The sequence below is a fragment of the Gavia stellata genome, chromosome 22 (assembly GCF_030936135.1).
Source record: "Gavia stellata isolate bGavSte3 chromosome 22, bGavSte3.hap2, whole genome shotgun sequence".
Lineage (NCBI taxonomy): Eukaryota > Metazoa > Chordata > Aves > Gaviiformes > Gaviidae > Gavia > Gavia stellata.
In genome coordinates, this window is record NC_082615.1 from 11,349,205 (window position 1) to 11,366,783 (window position 17,579).

General features: G+C 48.8%; 1 protein-coding gene across 1 annotated transcript in view; it reads right to left on the reverse strand.

Annotated features, from left to right (window-relative positions):
• The window catches only part of RGS9 (regulator of G protein signaling 9), a 28,818-nt gene extending 11,515 nt beyond the window's left edge, over positions 1–17,303 (reverse strand). The window contains exons 1-9 of the mRNA XM_059828103.1: positions 17,241–17,303; positions 10,628–10,724; positions 7,901–7,951; positions 7,625–7,731; positions 6,804–6,855; positions 5,682–5,740; positions 5,233–5,309; positions 3,397–3,478; positions 2,935–2,997 (exon numbers count right to left, since the gene is read on the reverse strand). Coding sequence (XP_059684086.1) covers positions 2,935–2,997; positions 3,397–3,478; positions 5,233–5,309; positions 5,682–5,740; positions 6,804–6,855; positions 7,625–7,731; positions 7,901–7,951; positions 10,628–10,724; positions 17,241–17,303 — 651 coding nt within the window. The remainder of the gene's footprint in view (positions 1–2,934; positions 2,998–3,396; positions 3,479–5,232; positions 5,310–5,681; positions 5,741–6,803; positions 6,856–7,624; positions 7,732–7,900; positions 7,952–10,627; positions 10,725–17,240) is intronic.
• Between the last annotated feature and the right edge of the window lie 276 nt (positions 17,304–17,579).

Genomic DNA, 17,579 nt, shown 5'->3' on the forward strand with positions numbered 1-17,579 from the left:
TGGCCACGATTCAGTGTTTACAGAGGCCATAAACAGCTGGACAACAGCTTTTGTGTGCATGCCCAGATGGAGTTGGAGTGAAGAACAAGCACAGGTCACTGTTATCCAGAGTTCATTTTGGACCAGGGCACTGCAAATCGCGCCTGCACTCTGCCCCGAATGCCGCAGTGCTCTCTGTCTGTGCATGCAGCTCGGCCAGCTGCAAGGACGACCACGGGGATCCTGAGCAGAGCACCAGCCGCCAAGCACGGGGCAATGCCAGGGCAGCTCGGCCTCCCTCTGGAGCTCACTTTATTGCAAAAACCTGTGGGCACTGCCTCTCTGACACTGCAGTGGCAAAGAGCACTCCAGCATGCACACAGCTCTGTTTCTGCACACACAAACACCTCTTCTCAGGTGCAGATGTGGGCCTTTCCCTACACGCAGCCAGCTGGGAGCCCTGCACACCAGAGGCAAATTCTGAGTCTAGCATAAGATCATCTCAACATGCATCCCCACCGTGCTGGTGCTTCCAGCCCAACATCTGGAAATCAGATCTGTAGCAGTCCGAATGCCCAGTTTCGTTCAAATTGCCAGTTCTCCCTTATCTTGTTTATCTGCTTCTGACCCTGTTATTTCAAAAGATGTGATGGATGCAGCAGAAGTTATGCACATATCAGGCAGTCAAACTGACAGAGACTTATGAAATTAAAGGCCAGCAATGACTACAATGATCTGTGGTTGATTTGCTGCATACAACAAGGCAGGGCATTTCATTTGGTAGTCCCTGAATCTAGTGCAGTGATTTTTGGCTAAGCTACAGCACCTTTCAGAAAGACTCTCTGGTTACAGAAGGTAAAAGCTGAGTGTGTACCTGCGGGCGAGTCAGCGAGCTCTGGCAGTTGCCTGGTAACTCTCTAAGCAGTAAGACTCATGAACCTGAGACCTGGGTAACAAAAGGCTAAAGCATCCCTTAATTAACTGTTCAATGGATGGCTACTTCTGCCTTATTCCTCCTGCCCAGCTACAACTCCTAACTCATTATAACCGGGAGAGATTCTCATGGGTCAGTAATAAAAGTCGCTTTCAAAGGAGTGCGATGTTTGGCTGAGCACCTGTTTATCCCCAGAGGATTCTATCAATTAGGGAGGGAGCAGCCACCAAAGGGTCTGAGGCAAGTGAGAGAGAGACATTCATGCCAATATCAGCTTCAAAGAAGTCATTCTGATGTCAGAAATTAATTATCACCGGGAATATTTTCTTTCTCAGCTGTCAAGATAAAAGACAACTAATTGGCCAACAAAGCGAAGCTAGATTGAGTGGGAGCAGAGACAGAAATCAAATAAATGGGCACCGGATTCATGCACTTTTTTTCTGCTCTCATCATTTCACATATGTCGGAGCCAGATGCTGGGCCCACAGAAAACATCAATAAAACACACTGCCTTCAGCAGGGGTAAAATATGGCCAACAGAGCACGGTCCAGTTCAGCATTTACTGGCAGAGCTTGGGCCGTCCTTTCTGCTCACCAAAGGCTGTTGAGCCACAGGTATTTGTGAGAGCAGGCTGCAGAAATAAAAAAGCTTCTGGTCCAAAGGTGGCTCCACGTTAGCTTTTGGCTGTCTAGTGTATTGCCAATCACTCTTTCAAAAGCAAAAAGAGGAACAAGAAGAACCTTCCCTCTTCAGGTCATCCTCCGCAGAGGAGGCATAGCTCAGAGAACAGCTTGAAGGAAAAAGGCAGTGAAGTGACCCCAAAGCTGGCGTCCTTTGTCTCGTGCCCTCCTTGGAGTCTCTGCTGATGGGAGGAATCGACCATCTCTCTTATGTCCAGGTTGGGAACTGAACGGAGGTCCCTCAGCTCACTGCCTCTGTGCTACCAAGCAGCTGGCAGATGGCTACAGGCTTTCAGACCGTTTGCAAACCTAAAATCTCCTTCCATGTCAGCTGTAAAGCTGTGGGCGAGAAGTTGGCTTAGTCCTCTTTTCCATCCCTCTCCCTTTCCTCCACTCCTTTTCTCTTAAAAAAAAAAAAAAAAAAGGCTTTCGACAGCTGCTACTTACAGCAAGAAAAAAGAAAATACACCCCAACCCTACATTTTGCTCATTTTCAGTCTCTATAGCAACAGAACACAGTTGGCCAAAGCAATTATTCTGCCTCTGGCTGTTGAGATGTTTAAAGGCTGTTACAAAAATGAGAAGTTGTGGGAATACAGTGAGTGTGATCGCAGTAACATTTGCATTTAATTGCTGAGAGACACTTTAACTTCACTTCCAAATCAAATGAACACCATTAAGCGCACAAATGCAGGATCACTTAAAGGGACTGATGGAGAAAGAAGAGCAGCTCCAGCTCCTCATCCCCTGACCGCATTTGTCTTATTGTGCACTCCGACCCAGTTACAGCCTCATGGTCTCAGTTCATTAATTCTGTTTCTTTATGGTCTAGCTATACAATATACATTCTTAGGCAACATTTTGTGTCTCCTATCCACCACACCAACTTCTCCATCTTCTTGCCACACATTACCCTTTTGGAGGTATTCTGTCATTATACTTTAAATCTGGCTCTTTCCTCTGATCCTTTACACCCTACAATCCCCCACAGTCCATTTGCAACTAATAAAAAGGCAGCAACAAGCAACTGGAGGTAGAGGATTCCTTAATTCAGATTCACCAGCAGAGAAAACATGTCCTGTAGCTAAACACTCACACTAACTGGTGTGGCAGGAAAGCTGACAGTATTTTCAAGCCAAAAGATGCTGCCAAAGCGTATTTTGAGGGCCCCACGCCCCGGACAATGAGACGGCTTCAACTTCTGGCCTGTTTGGCTGTCACAGCTGAGCTGACTCGCTCAGCCTGTGGTGCCCAAAAAACCACAATCCCAGGGACATTGTTTGGGTCCTCCCAAACAAATTCAGTAGGTGTGAAAAGAAAACCTGTCTCACCTGGTTTACCTTATTTTCATTGGGATCCGTTACGCGGTCTAATCCATACTCTAGGACGTCTAGCATGCCGGGCTGTTATAAACAAGAAACATCAATAGCTTTGTAACTCATTTGTTTTAAAGTTCGTGGTTCACACAAATGCACAAGGAGACCCCTGAGCCCCAAAGGGCTCCACTGCCAGCAGCTCCCAGCCAGCAGTGCCCTGGGAGAGCTCTGCCTCCTGAATCTGGGAACATTCCCCTCCGAGCACGGGTGCTGCAGCCAGACCTCCCTCCCTTGCACCTTTCAGAGCAACCAAGGTGAAAGGTGTGCACGCCTGGGCTGACCCCTTCCCTGAGGAGAAGCAACAGGGCACACAGCCCAGAGGCCATGCCCACGGACATGCCCTTAGAGTTCGGGAATTTGTCCCGGGTGGCTGCAGGGAGGGCACCACCGAGGCACTAAAGCCACACGCTGTCATCCTCTACTTACAGGAGTTCGGTTCACAAGCCAGTAGGCTCTCTCCTGGCAGTCCAGGGCGTACCTGTCTGCCTTCTTCCGCTCCTTCCCTGCCCTGCAAAGCCAAGAACAGCATTTAACTCTAGCAGGGGAATTCATTAATTTTTCTCTCCTAAAACCAGGGGGGGCAACAAAGGGGGCACACCCCCAGCCTCCCCTGACCCGTGGGTCCCAGCCTGACTGCGTGATGCTCTGATGCAGCCTCCTGACCACATCTTACCCCAGCTAATTCTGGACTGCAGATCATGCTGTTCACATGGCCACACATGACTGTAGCTTTTGAGAAATCACCGTCTTCCTGAGCTCAGCTGGGAGCAGACACATCCTCTTTTGATTAGACAGACAGTCCTTTGACAGAGTTTTACACTAACAACCCGCTACTTGCACCGTCAGTCCTGCTGCCTCACGTTCATCTGTCTCTGATGTCCCTGGGCAGTATCTGAGGACTGCCATGCAGAGATACATCCCGGACATGTCTTGTCCCTGTCTCACAGGCAAGGGGGATATTTCTCACAGAAATTATTTGGAAATGGGGCCAAGCAGTATTCCCAGGCACTAAAACCCAAATCACCTCTACTATTAAATAGAAGAAGCACCAGCATGGTTTGGGCTTGGACCAACTAATTCTTTCCCAGACAAGTCCTCAGCACAATTTGGGACTTAGCATGGGCAAGGGAGCATTCCCAAAAGGCTGTTTGCATGTGGCCACCCTGCTGTGGTTAACAGGGTGGATGCGGGCTGTTCTGCACCAGTCTGCCCCAGCATCATCATCAAACAGCCTCAGACGTGTTTAATCTGCTAGTTCAGACACAGTCTTGGTATCTAACTTTAAAACTGCATTTGGCATCTCTTAGCCCAAGTCTGACCTCAATTTACAAGAACAACAGTCTCATGTTTAATGAGACAGTTATCTGATGAGCTGTATTCTGATGACTTGGCTACCATCCCAGTGAAGACAGAAATGCTGCTGAACAGCAGAGGCAGTGCCTGCCGTGCTGGGAGGTAGAAAAAGGTAAAAGGAATCCACAGAAGTAGAAAAGATCCTATCTCCAGAGGAGTACGCCAATCTCACGTTACTAACTTTCCTGGGAATTTGAAGGATTCAGCTCCTAAAGTCAAGTAATTTTGACTGGGTGCCTAAGTATGCCCTTCAGAGTTTTCTCCAGAAGTCCCTCCTGGGAACATTTGCTGCTTCTTGATTCAGGCCATTAAGTTCAGCTGTGAGACATGTGCAAGCAATAATTGAACCAGACCAATAACAGGTCCTAAGTCTAGTGGCCTAGAGCTAAAAGAAGGTGTCTCTAACAAGGGCTTGCATGCTGCAGCATCAGACCCCGCCTTCTTTGGGGAGTCACATCAGGTGCAAAATGTAATGTCCCCTTACACACTTAATGCAAAAAAAAACATTTGCAAAGAGGCATGCCCACGTGTCAGCAGGAAAGGAACCCACCCTCACCTGCGCTCTCACAAACCACATGGATTCCATGTCTTTGTCAGACAAATGCCAGGGGAGAGAGAAACGCAGGTGCAGCGGGCAAGGCTTTGCAAGCGGGCATCCAGTCATTTGAAAACATCTGAAATCCTTCACTCACAAAGTGCGAAGTGAATGAAGTCTACTTGTTAAATGGAGGAACCCCAAGCTGATATGAAAGGCAGGTTTGTTTCACAATCTTGAGGGGTGCTTGCAAGTTATTTTAAAGCTGCAGTTTATGTTTTTAAACTGTAATTTAACTGTGTACCAAGACAGTGAAGCCCTGCCTCCTCATACCCTCCCCAATGATGCAAATAAGGGAATGCAAGTCAACTCACTTGTACTGCTCTTTGGCCTGCATAATAACAAAATCCCACTTGTAGTTTATTTTTTGATTGAGCATGTTGTAATGTTCCTGGAATAAAAATAAAAAAGCAGTTAGCATGAAAATTCTGGACAAGGTGTTCCCATGCTAGGGTTTTCTTGAGTCTCCATAGCTCAACTAGGCCAGGCTGGCTACCAAGCCAAGAAATCTGGATTGTTCTGAATGTAATTACACGAATTGCAACAGTTCAAAAATACTGCTGCAAGGAGAGCAATTTCCCCCGCTAAAATTATCATTGACTTCAGAGTATTTTCCTGTACTGGCCACTTTTTCACTTTCAAAATTTTGGCTTTTGACACTGCTGGAGTAACACCTCATGCAACGGAAGAGGTGATTTTTTGCCGCACTCCACTCATTAGCAACAGAGGGGCTTGCAATGGAAAAAGTACAATATCTCCTTACCTTTTCATATTCTTCTAAAATCCCTTTCCTCTTAATGTTCTTCTTTGCTAGGTAAATTGCTGTGGAGGGAGAAGCAAATAAGCAGTCAGTTATACTTAGACGAACAAATCCAAGAATAATTGAAAATTTACCCATATGACAAACATAAATCTTTGTCTGTTACAATATCTTCCCGGGCATGAGCTCCAAGATCACAAAAGCTCATGGAATAAAAATGAACTTGGTGCTTTCACTTTGTCACTGATGCTTCCCGAGCCAGTGCCCAGGCGGGGAGCAGCCACGCAGAATGGGCAGTGTGTGCCTTCTGCCAGCAGTCACTCCTCCTTTGGGAGCTCAGCCAGGGTTTCACAGGTCAAAGGGCACTGGACCAAATCTTTAAGATGCTGAGGTTCTTCAGAGTTTGACCTTCAAGTTTTCCAAATACAGGCCAATGTTTTGTTACAAGTTCTATTAAAAACATTCTAATCTAAAATGGGCTTTTTTATTTCTCCAGAAGATCTACAGCATAATTTAGATAAAAGCCACAGAGGACAATCTTGGTATAAACAAATCAGTCTGTGAACTACACAGCCCGCAGGAGCAAATCAAGCTGATTAGCCCCAGTTTCATGACCAGCCCTATAATAAAAAGCATTATAAAGGCAACAAAAAATTAATACAGGAAGAGCCATCAGGAGATATTGGGAGCCACTGTGCATTATATAGAAGAAAGAACTATCTCTGAATGCAGGGCTTGATCCATATCTACAGGAAGACAGTCTTGGGCTCAGATCCAGGAATACACTTAACTACTCAGGGAAATCTAACCTTGTGTTTAAAGTCTTCCCTACCACGCAGAGTGTTTCAGATGTGTTCCAGTCTGACGGATCTTCGTGGAACGTAAGAGAAGCTTAAGCACTTTCTCTTATCAAGGCCACCACAAGGCGGTCATATCCAGAGTGTTCCCTCAATTCAGCATTACTGAGAACTATTCACAAAATAGTATGAAAGAAAATGCAAGGGCTGGTCATCATACGTGGACACACAGCACAAAAAGATGGACTGCAAAGAGGGCACAGGACTGAGTGCCCAAACACATGGGCTTGCACTACGCCTCCTAAACACGCACAATGCTATCACTTACCATAGTCTGTGTCATCAGCAGGCCAGCTCTGCGCGGGCCAGAAATAAGGGGTCTGCAGAAAAACAAGCCTTTCATTAGTGCACAGTAGCCTTGAACTCATGCGAAGAGGCACACAGCACCACCCACAATGGAGGGAGGGGAAACCTCTCCTCAGCCGTACCCAGAGGCTCAGCTCCTTAGCTGTGTGTCAGCTCACGCGGTAGTGCAGGCCAGCTACAGCAGGAGAATCGAGGTCAGGAGACTGCCAGTGTCAATCCACTCCTGCTCTGCAATCGGCTAATATGGCCAACGTCTCACTGCTGCCTGCGCGTTCAGACTGAGATGCTAGAGCCTGATTTGGCACCATGGGGGAACCAGAGTCCTCATTCAAAGTACCAATGAGGGTACTCTGATTTCCCATCTTAGTGGAAACAGTCCAACCATGAACCTTGATAACATCCCGTTATTATTGTGCTTTTTGTATATTCATTATTCAGTCTCGCCAGATCATTTTAGTTTTAACCAGCGACTCCATTTGCTACATTAAGACCTGGAAGGGAACACATATTTGGAAGAAAGCATAGCTATTTTGAAGTTGAACAAGGATGCCAATTTAGTTGAAGGAACTATCACAGTTTGCCTGTAAACTGTAATCTGACACACAGAATGGGTGGAATGGCCTGAGGCTTCTCTGTGGATCCCTTCCTCCTGCACACTGAGCGATTAGCACGGCTACACAACATGGCCTCATGACCACAGCTCCTGGGGAATTGCCCCAGCTGCCTGTTTTTAAAACTAGTGCTAAACTCCCCCTCAGTGGCTTTAGACAAGGTGCAACTCACTTGAAACCTGTACAGGCTGCTGTCTGTCTTCAGGGTGAGATTCTTTGGCTCCTGAAGTGGGTAGATGTATCCATATTTGACAAACAGATCCCCCAGGTGGAGTGCCTCTGAAATGGAGAAGGCAGACGTTTTGATTGCGTAGAAACACTGCACTGGAATTTAAAAGTGAGCTGCTACGCAGGAGAGAAGAATGCATCTAAGAGGCTTTGTCTATGGAGACCTTAAAGTTTTACTACTCAAAGCTGAAAAAGCCTCAATTTTGACATTTCTACCCACCTTCCTCAGAGATCTGCAAGCGCTGGAGAATCCACTGCAATATATCATTACCTGTAAAGCAAAGAAAATGTCAGGTGCTTGAAATTGGGAGTGTGCCAAAATCCATGGGCCAAAACAAGACCTCGCCAGCCCTCACCCCTCAGTGTGCTCTGGATCCCACTGAGTGCACAGACCCCTTCTTGCAAACATGCTTTTAAATGCACCGTGCAAGAGAAGCGGAGATAAAATGCATTGCTGGTCTCTCACTGGCCATGTTGTCGTTCAGGCTTTCTCCTGACCAAGCAGGCATCAGTCTTTGTGAGAGGGAGCCTGAGGCAGGCAGTGACCTCAGGATGGCACAGTGTGAGTGTGCAGAAGCACACGTGGCCTGAGCAACACTTAAACCCTCATCGGTGGCTTAGAAAGGACTTAAGCAATGCAACAGCTTCCACGCCCAGTGAAGGTGAAGTGCCCCTTGTTTTGCACCATCTTGTCTTGAAAGATTCACTGCAAAGTATCTCCAGATTCACTGAGCACGGTCCTGTCTCAGTTTTAGTAAGAGACCAGTGACGGGTCCTCTCGAGTCCTTTAAGGGACACGACTTTCAGTGCAGAAAGGATGTCTTCAGTCTCAGATCCAAGCTGTAGTGGTCACAGGACATTAAAAGGGAAACAGGGTTTTTTCTGCATTCACAAATCCTTCATCTCTCCCAGTTCTTTTGGCGGGGTGTGGCCAGTCATACTCATAGTCAGCATAAACCTCCAGCAGTTTTAGTTTTATGTTCTGGGGGGCAAATATCATGAACCTCCTCCCACTTAAACAGGGCAAAAATGCACTCATTCCCTGATCAATTATTGGTCTTTTCCTCCAAATGTCCCCTAGGATTGCAGATCGAGGTGTTGACCTTTCTTGACATTGCAGTGATGACTTAACTTTCTAATAGGGGCTCAGAGCTCTTATCCTACCGCCTGCTTCCTGAAATAGATGAAATTAAAGGATTATCTCATCACTCATTTCTAGACAGCTCTCTCTGTAAGCATTTTCCCCCAAAGGTGTGCATTTAACACGGAGGTTTATTTGCCTTTTCTTTTGTGAGCCATTTTATTGACACTGAATTTAACTAGTTAGCTTCCTGCACATGAAGAGCCAAGCTCTCTTCAGTGGATCTGTGTCCACTGCTCTAATGTCTTCACCATTCCCTCACTAAACATGAGCCAGTCTCTTTTGCAACACCCAGAAGCCAATCAGTATATATGCAACTTGCGCAGCACTAAAAATATCATAGTTTAGAGACTGACGACGAATGCAACTCCCTTGCCTATCAGAAGTTGACTAGAATTTATGACTTATGCAAGACGGAACTTGTAGCAATTCTGGTTAAGGAACCAAAATAGAGCAGACAGCACGCAAAGAGGATGAGTGCCAACGGGCATCTTCCCTCCACATCATCTAGCCATGGACTTTTAGGAAGTAGTATTTTACATTGGTCAGACATCAAGAGAAGTACTTGTTCCCCCTGCACTTAATCTAGGTGGCACGTCATCTTCAGTACAGGGGAAACTTTCCTGCAGCACTGCCTTAACTATTCACTAACAGCTAGGGGAAGCAAGGCCAGATCCTTTGCAGATGCAAAGCACTCCATCAAATTTGGCTGCATGACAGCTACGTAAGCCAGGAAACGGTCTGTACTGTAATGCATGGAGGGTGCTGCTGAGAACAAGCTTCAGACGTCGTCCAAGTTCTCCTTACCCCTTCACTGACTGACTGTACCCATGGGCAAGTGACTTCATCTCAGTGCCTCTGCTTCCTCATTTTAAAAAAAAAAATTGGGGCACATAACACACAGGGCCTACCAGGCTTTGCAAATACAGTGGGGAAAAATTAATCTAGTTGGCTAAGTTGTCTCCTGAGTTGCCTGGAGCAAACTCACTGGTTTCAGTGGGAGTTTTTGTTCTGGATTTCAAAGTGCTGCAGAAAGACCAAAGCAGGAGGAGGAAACTTTGGTATAGTATGTGTGAATATTTATAGTCGAGGATGCCTCACAAGAGCTTTTTTGGAGGCTTGGAGAACAGGGAAGCAGAGGTACTGATAGTGCCCTGTGAAAGGAGCTAGCAGGCACAAAAGAGACTGCGATAAGAGCTGCCTGTAATGCCATACGTGACACAGCACAGCACAGCTCCCTGTCTGTTTCTTCTTCAGCGCGCTTAAGGAGGAAAAGCTGTCATTTAGAGGCAGAGAAGTGGGTTGAATATTTTGTTCTTTTCCTGCGTACTGAAGAAAAATTATTATTAGCAGAAAACGTTAAAAGGGAGACTAATTGTTTGTTGTTCACTTCTGAAATTCAGTCTGACTCCAGTCTGCCTATTTTAAGCAGTTCTTAATATTTATCCTTATTTGTGATCCAGCCCCACCAGGAATATGACAGGTCTGGAGGCTGAAGCGCCTATTCACCCATATGCTAAGAGAAAGCAAGGTCACTTGAGTTAAACTCACATGAGACAGCTAAAAGTGCACGATTATCAATCTTTGTGTCTCTGATTCAAGGAGCTAGGAGTGAAATGAGACACGAGTGAGCATGAGGTAAAGGGAGCAGGTATGTGTCAGAGGATGTGCGGCAAATATTTTTGGGAACACTGGGTCCCGTATGCACCCAGGCAGTGGTAACCCTGGGGTAGCCATCTGGTCCACACACAGCTTTTCTTTGATGAACTTCCTTGGCCCAGTCCCTTTCCCCGGCGAAGCTCTTACCTGCCACAGCATGTGGGATGTTTGTGATCATCACCCTCTGCGTCTGCGTCTTGATGCCCGTATCTGGATTCTGCATCTCCATCATAAGCACTTCAATCTGCAAAGCATAGCAGGGATGTATTACAGGAGCAGATAGGAGGGAGCCCCAGGACCACCGCAGCTCTGGGCAGCATCCCAGAGGGGTGTGCAGTGGCGTGCCGCAGGAATGGATGCAATGACCACAGTCGTCTCCAAACCTCCCCTTTCATCACAAATGCCACCTCCAAACGATGCCAGCTTTCACACTGACTCACGGTGTCACTCCCTCTTACAGAAGACACGCGCAGAGCCGGGGTTAGCAGACAAGGGACAGGATGTAGCCACTCCATGAGAGCTGAGCTAAAGAAAAAATAAATAAAATAATAAAAAAAAATCTCTGCTTCAGTGGGCTATTTGCTGGGGCAATAAGAAAGGAAAAGGGGGGAGGAAATAAAATCTGTGCTTCTATTGCACAAATACCCTAGCTGTGCACAGACTTGTAGATATTGCACCACGCACCAAGAAAATAAGCAATATTTTGGCTGAAGACCAAACAGCAAAGGTTCTGTTTCTGGTCTGCAGATAATAACCAGACAGGACTTTAGAAGAGCAACAGGAAAAGCACACCGCTTTGCTCTGGGGCTGAGCAGAAAGCTCAAACCCAGGGGAGATGAGAACAGCCCGTCCTTTGAGAAAGCACAGCCACCACCCAAGCCAAGGCTTTGAAAAGCTGGCCAAGGACCGATTACAGCAGGGACCAGAATTTACGTGTGGGAAAGCAGACTGCAAACATAGAAATAGAGCCCAGCTCGTAGGAAGGAGGTGTCCAAGGGACTCGCTGGCCGTTCCTGTGGACGGCTGCACCCACCCCCCCCGGGGTCTTAGCTCCATCTGTGGGCAGCAAAGCTCAGTCCCTCCGGGGACAGGGCAGAGACACACCATCTGGAGCAATGCACCCTGCTATCTGGCAGCATCTCCTGCCTTTGATTCCTGAGGGATGCTGATGACTCGTTTATAGACTCACTGCCTAAGTTTTTAACAGATCATGTTACAGAGGATGAGTCTCACCCTCAGGGCCAGACTTCTTTTATTTCTGGTTCCCAATTACCTTTTTTTTTTTTTAAAAAAAGATGAAGATTTTCAAAGGTATTTTCCTCCTCTTACATTCGACTTCCTGCTAGCTCCATCCCAAAGGTGCAAGAGCCTCCTGCTTGCACTCAGGATCCTCTGCTCAGATGGGTGGGGTTGGGCACGCTCCTCATCTCCTTGTTTTAGATTATCTGAGTGTCCTGAGAGCATTGGCTTTGTGGAAGATGCTCTTCTTTTTGCCTTCTGCTTCCAGAGATATTAAATCAAAACTGGTCCAACAGGACCAATTTAGTCTCTCTGCACATTCATTTCGGGTGAGGCTGTAGCTTTTTAACTAGGATTAGAGGATTTAACGAGTGTGACTTGATGACACGCACGCATAATGAAGGGTATTGTCTTCACAGGCACCACAGTGACTTTGGTCCTAAGTCTTGCCAAGTTCAGTGAGGATTTAAGCCTGTAGTGACAGGATGCACTCTGGACTTGACAGTAAAAATGGATTTTCAACTGTTTTTAAAGCCAGTGTCAAATTAATACTAAAATGGAGAAGCCTGGTAAAATTTCATACAAATATTTGTATAAATACTTCTACAAAATATTTTAAAATAGCAAAACCATACCCAAAGCAATGGAATATTTTAGACCTTTTAACTGAACCCCCAATTTTGGCCTCAGCAAGTTCAAGGTCAGGTATGGGGAGATGCCCATGTAGCTGTGTGAGATGAGGCAAGGCAGGATGGTCCAGCAGGCAGGGCACTAATTTAGGAAACTCAGATTCAGTTCCCTCTAAGCAAACGTGGGTGATCTTGGGGAAGTCATCCACTGCCTCCATAACTGTGCACCTGCTCCACAGACAGCATCTCGTTAGCACACAGGGATACTGGGGGTAAACATAGCTCTGCTCATCACCACTGTACTGCCATGCCGTGACCACTGGGCAGGTCCCACCAGGCTCGAGCACGACTTGCTCCCTGCAAGTGGCACAGCACACCCTGCCCCAGCACAGGGCTGCTGTTCGCTTCCCGGTGGGCTCAAGGGACGGGTCTTTACCAGACAAGAGCAAGGAATTGGCTCAGAAACCCACACAGCCTCCCAGCACAGCATGTTCCCTTTCTTCAACAAGCAAAGAGCTTCAGACTCTTGTTGCATTCGTACCCCACCGGGCTCCCTCTGGTCATCAGAGAAAAAAAAACATATATTAAAAAGAAAAAAGTAAGATGAGCCAGGGAACCTGCTTTTGGGGGGTGCCTGCTGCTCTGGCTGCAAACCATGCACTTTTGCTGATCAAAACTCAGCCTGTCTCTTCCTCTTCTCCTAAGGGAACACTCTGCTGATTACAGGTTGCTGGCAATTAGGAGTTGCTATCAGCACCAGCCTGTCAGTGGGAGGCCAGGAGGCTGGTTAAAATACAGTGGAAACATTTGCTTGCTTTGCTAAGGGCTCTAGCACATTTTGTCACGCTGTCGGCCAGGGAAGCACTGTCTGGTTTGAATTTTGTAGAGCTAGAAGCCACTTCCTGATGCTGGCTGATGGGTGGAGATAAACGCTGAGGTAAATATCAGCAAGAGGACTGCTAAAGGAGCCAGGCTCTGGGGTGAGCTCACCTCAAGTGCAGAGCCACCACGAGGCACGAGTCCCACTGAGGTCTCCCTTCAGATCAACTGGAATCTCTGCACATAGGTGACCTCACCCCGAAAGCCACAGAGGAGACAGCAGGAAAACTGTCTGCCCCCCATCTGATTGCAAGAAGCCACTAGGTTCACGGAGTGCAAAGCAAAACTCGAACTCACAAACGATAAAAAAAAGCATCTCTGCATTTCAGGGAGCACGTGGGAAGCCCCAGGCAAGGTGAGGGTCCTCTCTGCAAACAATCAGCAATTGATCAGGTGCCCATGGTTCTGGAGAAGGAGGATGGATCCAGCACGGATGCTCTCCCACGGGAGGGAGCAGTAGGGGCAGGCGACCACTGACTGATTGCTTGGGTGAGTTACCCCAGGTGTGTTTCCCATCCTTGTTTCTCTGAGCTTTACCCTTTGGGCACCCACCAGCTCCCCTGGATCAGGGCACCCACACCGCAGAAGCGTCAGGCTCCGGGTGCTGAGACTCTGACATGCAACAGCAAAACACTTCCGAGGTGAGGAGTTCAGTCCCTCTCAGCGTCAACCCAGACAGAGGTATCTTTGCTTCAGATGTAAGAAAGACAAATTTTCCCAGCAGGGTCCAGCTTGCAGCTGAGTGCCCACTCCTGGTGCTATAATTAAACATCTGCTTTCTCCATCGTGAGTATTTGCCCAATTCTAGCCCACCCTCACTGCCTGGTACTGTTTCCAAAGATCATCCCTCCCTGCTCTGATTTCCAAGGTAGCAAGACAGTTCTTCATCACAACTCTGGCCTCAGAGGGCTAATTCAATTGTTTTCTATGCCTACAATTAACAATCCTGCTTTGCACATTCATGGATGATCAAAGAAGAAATGAAAAAAAATAAAAATCAATTGTTAACTACCTAAACCTTCCTGCTTTTTCTTAATTAAAGCTGAGAGGAGGAGGCCTGTTCCCACCCAATGCACGGCAATCCCACACCCAAAGGAAGTAAATCTGTGAATGGGGAGGGCAGGGCTGTACCTGGCTCTTCCCACATGCTCCCTCTTCCCTCACTGTGCTGCCATCACCTCTCTGGCCAAGCCTCCTACTTAAACCCACACAGCAGCCATACCAAACCTAAGCGCAGTCCCGCCAGGCCGAGCACACCGCCTCTCACCAGGGCTGCTCAGAGCATGCCACGCTCGGTGTGATGCTCCACAGAAATGCGTAGCACGAGCACCGCCCCATTTGGAATAGGAAAACGGAGGATGGGACAAGGCTGAGCTTGGCTTAAGGCTCAGCTCCAGCCATATCCATCCTCACTTAAACAGAGAGCAGGAGTCCAATGGATAGCCCCTTCCAGCAAAAACACGATTCCGATGCTCACACACCTCAAGAAATATGCAGGTAGATGAGGGCCAGCAGCTGCTGGAGAGGCTAAGCCCAGAGAATCGAAGCCGGGCTGGAAAAGCCTTCAGCCACACTGCAGATCCTGGGCCAGTCCCTCCCCAGTTGCAGAGCTGCCTCCAGAGGAGCCATCAGGGACCAGAGGAAGGAGGGGGCAGAGGAAAAAGGCGAGTGGCATCCATCAGCCCTACCCACGAGGTATGAGTCATGATGCAGCTCATGTAGCACAACAAGGAAAAATACACAGCCCAGCAGCCGCCAGAGAGCACAACCCTGCCCAGCGCTGCCTCCTGCTTTGCCAGCTGATGCCCAACGGAGGCCACATCCTGGCTGCTGGGGCAGGCACAGGCAGCAAGTACTTGGGCTGATATAAGCTCTCCCAGCATCTGGCCAAGCGCATGTAGCCAAAATGCATTTCAGAGGCTTCTTCCTGCCCCAACAGACTTTTGTGCTAATATTCTTCCTACCAAGACAGTTTAGGAGGGGAAAAAAGTAGAATAAAACAACCTAAGCATTAGTCATGGGTATTTCAGGGACTAGCAGGCATTGCCCGGCCTTGGAGGGGGCTCCCCGTGGTTCGGCCATGAAGACCAAGCTCTACATCCAGCCCAAGTCCTGCAGAGCAGCCTCACAGCAAGCACACAGTGCTGCCCACCACCCCCGAAGCAAACCCCTTTCCTCTCCCCCCGTCCGATGGCAGGATTGCTGTGGTCACAAGCTGCCTGATGGAGAACCAGCACAGGGAGACGTGTCGCAGCTGCAAAGGTGCAACAGGGCCAGCAGCCTGACAGCACAGCAGGAATCCCTCTGTGCGGCTGGCACAAACCCATGGTTAGAGTGTATGTGCCAGCTGGTGGCAACGCTTGAGCACAGACTTAAGCAATTAACAAAGATTCTCTCTAGGATTTTAGCTCCTCACGGATCTAAGCCTGCAAGGCGCTCGCTGGATGCGTGCCAAGCATCCTCAGCTCCCACCACAGGCAACCAGTAAAGGTGCTCAATATTTCAGGAGAGCTCTGAGAACGTGGCTGGCCGCATACAGATCACACTGCCACGTAACAGTCGACGCTCCGTCTATGGCTTCCCTGAGGTCTGAAAAACACAGAGGAGGAATGAAAGCAGAGATGAGAGGCAAAGCCTTTCTGCTGACAGTCTGGGAGCTTCCTTTCCTCGTGCTAACAGGTCTTAGACTCACAAAGCACTAGAACTACTCAAACCCTATCACTGCTCACAGTATGAGTGGCGCGTGCTCCGTAACAGCGGTTCGCTGTATTTTAACAGATCTTCCCACCTGAGGAACTCAGAGCACTTTGCAAAGACTGCTGTGCTCCTATGGAGCAGCTGAAGCACAGCTGCTGGAGGTTGTTTTCTCAAAGCACACAGCTTCTCCTCTGCACCCCCACACACAACCCCACGGAATATTACTCAGTGCAGAATTTGGCCCAGAGTATTTCCTTTGGCAGGGCTCCCCAGCCAAATTTACCTTGAAAGACATAGCACCAAAGAAAACACCTTCTTTACTTCCTGTAGCATAGAAAGTACAGTGCTTGTATTGCCAGGCTCATACCTTAGCACTGAATAGGCCCAGATTTCCCCTCTACTCCCCCTGGAATCCTCCTCAGGTTGTAGGCATTGCAGAAGAGCTAACGACAACTCAAACAGCAACTGGCTGGCTGTACTTGTCACTGGAAATTCAGCTAATTCCACTCAACAGGATAAGCCACAGGCAGGAGAGGTGCGTGGGAGAAAAGCTAGCTTAACATGCTGCTTTTTAAAATCAGCAGATACCAGTTATACTAAAACTGGCTAGACTTCTGAATGAATGCAATCGAAAAAAAAAACACCAAATGGTTTACAAAATTACACATCACATCCAAAAGCGTAGGCATACATCTTCCCACTCTTTCAACTGTTTCTGGTCACAAATACGCTCGTTTCTGAAAAAGTGGAAAGAGCAGAGAGCAGACAGTTGGCCATGACACATCCTCCGAAAGCGGACATCAGGTGGAAACACAGGGAACGTGTGCACTGGGCCGACCGTGGCCCAGAGCTAAACTGAGTGGCCTGGTGCTGCAAATGATGGTTTTTCCCCTGGGAAATGACACCATTTTGAGGGTCTTTGGGGAAAAAGATGGGAGAGGGAGAAAACATGCCAGGAGAATAATTCAGCTGAGGCTAAGCTAGAAAATAAACAAAATTACAGTTTTATTTCCCCTGTGACTTTAGCCCACGTTGCCCCTCAGCCTGAACCCCAGAGCCAGCTGGGATCCACAGGGCTCCGCAACAGGTCGCAGCCTCAAACACCGGGGGATGGAGCTGTCACCCCTCCAACCCCGCACCCCCAGAGGGACCCCGGAGAACCGTGGCCGGGCTATGAACACGGGTCCCCCCGCCCGGAGCACCGGTCAGCGCTGCCCCGGGCACCGCATCGCCCCACCCGGACGCCGCCCCGACGTGCCCGCCGGTACTGATGCCCAGAGCGGTGCGGCTGTCCGCCAGCGCTGCTCAGCCCTCACCTTTTTCAGGAAGGCCATCCGCGGCCGGTGGTGCTGCCCCTGGTCGAGCCGTGTGACGGTCATGGTGCCGGGCCGGGCAGCGCGGCGGGCGGAGCGGGGTGGCGGAGTAGCAGCCCCGACCGGGCTCACCTGGCTGCGGCCACCCGCCGCCCGCCACCGCCTCCTCTCCCTGCCGAGGGCGGCGCCAGAGCTGCGCGCCGCAGCCAATCAGCACCCGCCATCCCACGCTCATTTACATGAAGGCGTGGGGCGGTGCAGCTGCCGCCTCGGGGCGCTAGTGAGAGCCCGCTCGGCTCGCGGCGGGGGCGGGGCCTGGGCAGGCGTGGAAGGAGGGGGCCA